Source organism: Terrapene carolina, unplaced genomic scaffold (genome assembly GCF_002925995.2).
Source record: "Terrapene carolina triunguis isolate 2854851 unplaced genomic scaffold, T_m_triunguis-2.0 Scaffold33911, whole genome shotgun sequence".
Taxonomy (NCBI): domain Eukaryota; kingdom Metazoa; phylum Chordata; order Testudines; family Emydidae; genus Terrapene; species Terrapene triunguis.
In genome coordinates, this window is record NW_020698262.1 from 2555546 (window position 1) to 2562009 (window position 6464).

Here is a 6464-nt window from a genome sequence, read left to right on the forward strand (position 1 = left end):
TTCCTTTGTCCGTCCCCCTCCCCCCCACAAACACACCAACCACCTCCTGAGCTGCACTGAGTGATTTTCAGCCACATCTCAGGAGAGGGGCCTTTGTGCTATCTGTCTGTTGTATGAACTTTGCCTATCTTTCAATTTTCTCTCCCTTCCAGCCACACAACCCTCCCTCTTCAATTTCCTGCTTTCCATGAAATGTCATTTAGCGATTAAGTCAAAACCATTTCATAACACAAAATATGAGGAGACTGCTTTTTTCATAGCATTTCAAGCACATTTACTCTGGGAATACAGGAGAAAAGAGGTTACTGAAAAGAGCTGTAATCTAACCCTTCAGCCCCAAATGTGATGTATAGCTTTATCTTTCCATTTTCCATCACTGATATTAGGGTTTTCAGAAAGACACATAAACATCACAATACTTGTATGTAGGGGTCTGGGGCAATTATTTTATTAATTATTATTATTATTTTGTGAAGGAATATACAAAACAAGTTAACATGAATCAACATGCACTCTGTTAGGGCATGACTCCAAACATTGAGTTTTATTATTTGTTCCTCTGAATCAAGCAGTTAAAAGCTGAGATGAATCATTAAGCATGTAAATAAATCAAAGTGTCTTGTATATTTTAAGTGCTTACTTACAGTCGTTAAAACATGAACATTCTGCCACATACAAAATCATTTATATTAGAAAGGAGTGGGCTGGTAAATGTTTGGATTCTATGGTTACCTAAAGGCAATAGAAAATCTCTTATGTTAAGTGAGGAACTAAATTCAATAATTACCTGTGAGAATCTGAGTCAGTTATTTGATGTACAGCTACACATATTAGGTACCATTAAACAAAATCGACATTTGCCACACCATAGTATTTACAGTATTGCCAATTTTTGAAAATATCACAAATAGCACAGTAAACTTAACTACCGCAGGAGTTAAATCTGGATTGTTTTAATTGTGTCCACTATGGTTGAAAGCTGTGAGAATACAAGAAGTTTAACTATGTGTGAGAGAACAGTACGTGTGATTTGTAAATCAAATATTCACCCTAACCACATGGGTAAAGCAAATGCCCATGTATACGATCTAGCTGAGTGATCCTTGATATTAGCACAACTTCATTACCACATATATCTCTTTAAAGCACAAAGCCAACAAATATGCAGCTGATGGCCAAAACTGATTTCTTGATGGTGACTTCCTAGAATTTTCTAACCAACAACCTGCCAAAATTGTGTTTAAAACACCACCGGAAAAAAAGTTGCCAAAGTGAAGGCAGTTCTTCCAATTGTAATTGTGGCAAATCCCTTTTCTTCCATTGTCACTCTCCTCGCATTGGTGACTGTGCTCAGTTCCAGTGCACAAGGCTGGATATGCTGCCAATGGCAGAAGTCAGGCATTGGTAAAGGGTAGCTTTACACATGAGTGATCCCACTGAAGTCAATGGGGCAACTACCATGCATAGAATTAAAGCATGTTCATAAGTCTTTGCAAGATTGAGGGCTAGGATGCTCTTTTCAAAAGAAAATAGGATTTAGTTTTCAAGGTACCAATAACTACCTTTCAAATAAAAATGTTCATCACCTTTGAAAATCAGGCCCACAGCTTTTAACCCAATCTAGCACTTCCTTTTGGTTTTCTTCTATACAATTCTGCCACTTTAAACAACAAAAATGTTTCTTTTACTGTGGGAGCAATACTACGTAGCTTCAATGTAAAATACAAAACACAATTTGTTTTTACTTATGGGTGTACTTTATTAAATGAACTAATAGCAGGTGGGATTACTTTAAAAAATAATACTTTTCCATACACTGGTTTCATGAAGTTAGTTTTTATGAATGTGCAAGCTAAGAAGGTCAGTGCCTTATGTATCTGGTAAGTGGAGCTGGGGCTGGTGAAGGGGGCTGATGTGCGTGACACAGTATGTATGTGCTTGTGTGGGGGATTTATGAACTAGGGAAAAATTGTTTTCAGCAGCTATTTTGAAATGATCCAGCTGTTTAAATGTTCACTTTTCCAGGTAATACACTCAGCATTTTGGCAAAGCACAGTGGATTCAGCCGTCAGAAGCAAGAAGTGTATCTTTTACCAATCGTAATAAGTGATAGTGGAAATCCTCCCATGAGCAGCACCAGCACCCTTACAATTCGGGTCTGCGGTTGCAGCAGTGATGGTGTTGTTCAGTCCTGTAACGTTGAAGCTTATGTACTTCCTATTGGACTCAGTATGGGAGCCTTAATTGCCATATTAGCATGCATAATTTTGCTGCTAGGTATGTATTCATTTACAGCCTGCTGTTCAACATTTTTCTGGTTCATAAATGACTATAAATAAACAAAGAAACCAAATGGTAAAGGTGATGCTATCTGGAAAAATATTATCTAATTATTAGTGTTAATATATATAAATTTGAGTAGCTGTGGAGTTTTGGAGTAATTGCTTCAACTGCATATAGATGAGTCTAAGGCTAGAAGAAGAAAAAGAATATATATGAATTATATTAATGCCCTAAGACCCAGTCATGATGAGCCCTATTGTACTAAATGATGTACAAAAACAGAAAGCACAGTCCCTATTCCAAAGATCCTTACATAGAAATTGCATTTAAATAAAAGTTGTATTATGAAATCAAATCTACCAATTCATATCAGGCTTTAGAAACGTTGAGTAAGAAGGTGAACTGAGACTATATCGTGTATGTTGGAAACTGAATTATTTGTTATATGCTATTTTTTCCAAGACTTGTATGAGTTTATTCCGGATTGTACTGGCTTTAGAGAGATTGCAGTTTTACAAGATAAAAAGCACAGTATATTTGAATCAAACACATAAAAAAGTAGTATATGACATCAGCAAGCAAGAGAGAACAGTGATGGAAGAGCCCTGTTGCTCTGCTGAGTAACAGGTTTCAGAATTAAGCTGCAGAAACCACAAATAGTAACTAAAGCCCAACTCTTTGTGCACCTACCCATAATTCTAAAATTAGGATGACCTAAGCCTCTTCTCCCCCACCCCCTCCATCACAGTTTCACTCTCCTTACTGTAGTACTGTATGGCCTTCGAGCAACAGGTCAACAAAAGATTTCTTCCTGTGACTATGATCAGAGCCATATTTTCAAAAAGTGTCACCTAATTTTGGTTGTCTCCATTTTTGCATGCCCAGCTTTAGACACATAGGCCCATATTCACAAAGGTACATCAATGGGAGTTAAGTACCTAAATACCTTTATGCATCTGGGCACTAGGGTTTCATTTTCAGAGATGCTGAACAGTTCCTATTGATTTCGGTTGGGATTGTGAATTCTCAGAAATGAGCCATCTGAAAATCAGGCCAAAGCTGTCTGAAGTGAAGCTTAGAAATTGAGACATTCAAAATTCTGACTCTTTAAAAAAAATTGGGCCTAAATAAGCTATTTTATACATATAGGGTTACGGTAATAGGAAGGTAGAGCTCCTTCCCCTAGCTCCTGATCAAATTTTTGCCATTCCACCAGCGTGTTACATTTCTAGCTCTTTCAGCTTTTATTATGGCTTTATTACTCTTGTAGAAGGATACTGTCTGTAGCCCTCTACAAAAAAAATCTAGTTTACAGCTGCTTTGATTAGATGTTTTCTTAAGTAATCAGCCTGTGATGCTTTTTTACAGTTATTGTGGTGCTGTTTGTAACATTGAGAAGACATAAAAATGAGCCTCTGATTATCAAAGATGAGGAAGACGTGAGGGAAAATATAATTCGTTATGATGATGAAGGAGGTGGCGAAGAAGATACAGAAGCTTTTGACATTGCGACTTTGCAAAATCCAGATGGAATTAATGGATTTTTACCCCGTAAGGATATTAAACCTGATCTTCAGTTTATGCCCAGGCAGGGGCTTGCACCTGTTCCTAATGGTGTTGACGTTGATGAATTTATTAACGTAAGGCTTCATGAAGCTGATAATGATCCCACGGCTCCACCTTATGACTCCATCCAGATTTATGGCTATGAAGGAAGAGGCTCAGTGGCTGGTTCCCTTAGTTCTTTGGAGTCCTCTACATCAGACTCAGATCAGAATTTTGACTACCTCAGTGAATGGGGTCCCCGCTTTAAAAGACTTGGAGAACTCTACTCAGTCGGAGAAAGTGACAAAGAAACTTGACAGTGGATTACAAACTTTTTCACTCTTGACTTAAGGATCATGTAATATTCTAGGGCCACTGCTGTTAGTTATGACTAATGTGGCTTTTTGTTTTAGAGGCAAGTTTAGCGCCAGTCATCTAAAAAATCATAAAATCACCTTCATTGTAATGTTGAATAAAAAAAAAGTATATGTTAGGAGGTATAAGTCTTGTGGAGTGTGAAGTAAAGTATGTGGAGTGTCTAGAAGTCTTTGGATATTCGATATTCACTTGACCACTCTGAAGATGGAGATTTGGATCTTTGATAATCTTCAGTGAAATGAAAGGAATGAAAAGAAAAAAGTGCTTTTCTAGATAATGGACCTGCAGTGATTCTGCTATTGAACAGAATTGGCTGTCAGTATGTAAAGCTAATGGTTTGTTTCCGCATTGCCAACAAAGATCCTACCACAAAAATGTTAAAAGCAATATCTGGTCTTCTTTGCAATGCTGAATGGAAACAGCACTGTAAATCCCTACTGGCTTCTACTGTGCAGTGACCATACATTGTACATACAGTAATTGTTGGCCACATAACCACAGACTGAACGTCATCTTTAAATATTGTGTCAAGCCTTAAAATATTCACATGTTCTTAATCCATTCCAGTGATGGGATTATAAACCCTACCAATGTGCAGAGGTTCAAGAGTGGGGGTTCAAAACCCTACTTTAAAAGAGGATTGTTTTCTAGAAGAAGGAACTCCTACTCCATCTTCTGAAAGGGGAAAGAAAAAGAAACTCTGAAAGGAGATGGATTTACATATATGAAACAATTAATGATTTTATTGCTAAAGATTGAATTTATTTGTTTAATCCTTGAAATAAATATTTTATTGATGTCCATTACTGCTTTTATTTATTAAGGGTAATAATCTATAGAGTAAGATTATAAAGAAAACTAAATTATATCCATTAATAAACCTTTAGAGTTTTTTCTATATATAAAATGAATGTTTAATACATGTACGTTTTGAAAAGAAAATGACAATTTGTTGCAGGTTAAAGCAGTAACCTATCCATTTGCAGTAGCTGAGTTTTAAGTGAATGCTGGCAGGAATAAAACTTTCCCAGATAAAACTTTTGACAGTTTTATATTTTCTTCATAAATCTGGTAACTGGCGTTTTTAATACAAGCACAAACAGCTGGAAGTAAACTGGTTCATGTGAATATTTAAACTGTAGACTTTTAGAAATCCACACATTACACAGTACAGTAAAACAATGCTTATAGTTCTCCACTGTATTAGAGCAGGAACCAGTATGTACATAATTTTACTGCTTCTGTTATTAGCATTCCTTTTATATAATATTCATGGTGATGCACCAGGGCTCTTGCACACACCGAAAACAGCACTAGGAGCTGCAAGCATATTCAATTTGTAATGCAAACTTGCCATTTAGAAGTAGCAATTGTATAATAAAACTGAGTATTACATGCAAATCATTTTAATTTTCTACTTTGTTTTGATGCTATATTATCATTTGTTTATTTACTTCATGTATTGTATTCAGAGAAACTCCTGTATTGTTTCCTACTTTGTGAAATATATTTTTATAAATACCTTTCTGGTGATTGCTGTTTCTTTTCAGTTTAACCTGTACCCTATAGAGAGGAATCATCAGCTGTGAATAGCTAAAAGGTTCTTTATAAACCTCTGACTGCTACAGTTTCTTCAGTCATTTATTAATCAATTAAATAGTTCACTATTGGCAATCACATCAATACACTGTTTAAAATAGGGGATAAAGTGAGAATAACAAAAGAAAAAGATGTTGGGGGCAATTTTGAGACAGTGCCTGGAGCATTGAACATGCAGCAACCTCATACCACAAGAGGATTTAAGCATATGTCTAATTTTCTGTGTGCCATGCTGAAAATTAACCTCCCAACCTTTTTTGAATGTTGCTAATAAAAAGAAATTATTGTCTCTAGGATTCTCAGTTATGTTTCTTCTATAAACAAAAATAGCTTGACGCATCATCCCCAACTCTGCATGCATTTCAAAATGGAAACATTGACATTTGCTTTAGCTATGCCGCAGCTGCCTTTAATGACTGCAGTTTGCAGATAACTAATATGCTAACACCACTTCTAAATGCATTGTAAAGGTTTTAATGAAATTAATGAAGTCTCCAATTTATTTAAATTAGGCTGTATTCACACGTTCCATCTGAATAGCTTTACACAACGCTCTCAGCAACGTACACTAAACAGTGGAGTCATCTAAAGATAGAAAAGTTGCATTCATCAGGGTTTCAGATGAAACTCAACACATTTTGTAAAAGATTTCAATAATA

The 6464-nt window shown here is 36.0% G+C and overlaps 1 protein-coding gene across 2 annotated transcripts in view; it reads left to right on the forward strand.

The window, feature by feature from the left end:
* LOC112116863 (cadherin-8) overlaps positions 1-4554 on the forward strand; it is a 182031-nt gene extending 177477 nt beyond the window's left edge. For both annotated transcript variants that reach the window (XM_024214595.1, XM_024214594.1), the window contains 2 exons: positions 2026-2277; positions 3652-4554. In XM_024214595.1, coding sequence (XP_024070363.1) covers positions 2026-2277; positions 3652-4145 — 746 coding nt within the window. In that variant the 3' untranslated portion in view covers positions 4146-4554. The remainder of the gene's footprint in view (positions 1-2025; positions 2278-3651) is intronic.
* The last annotated feature ends 1910 nt before the right edge of the window (positions 4555-6464 follow it).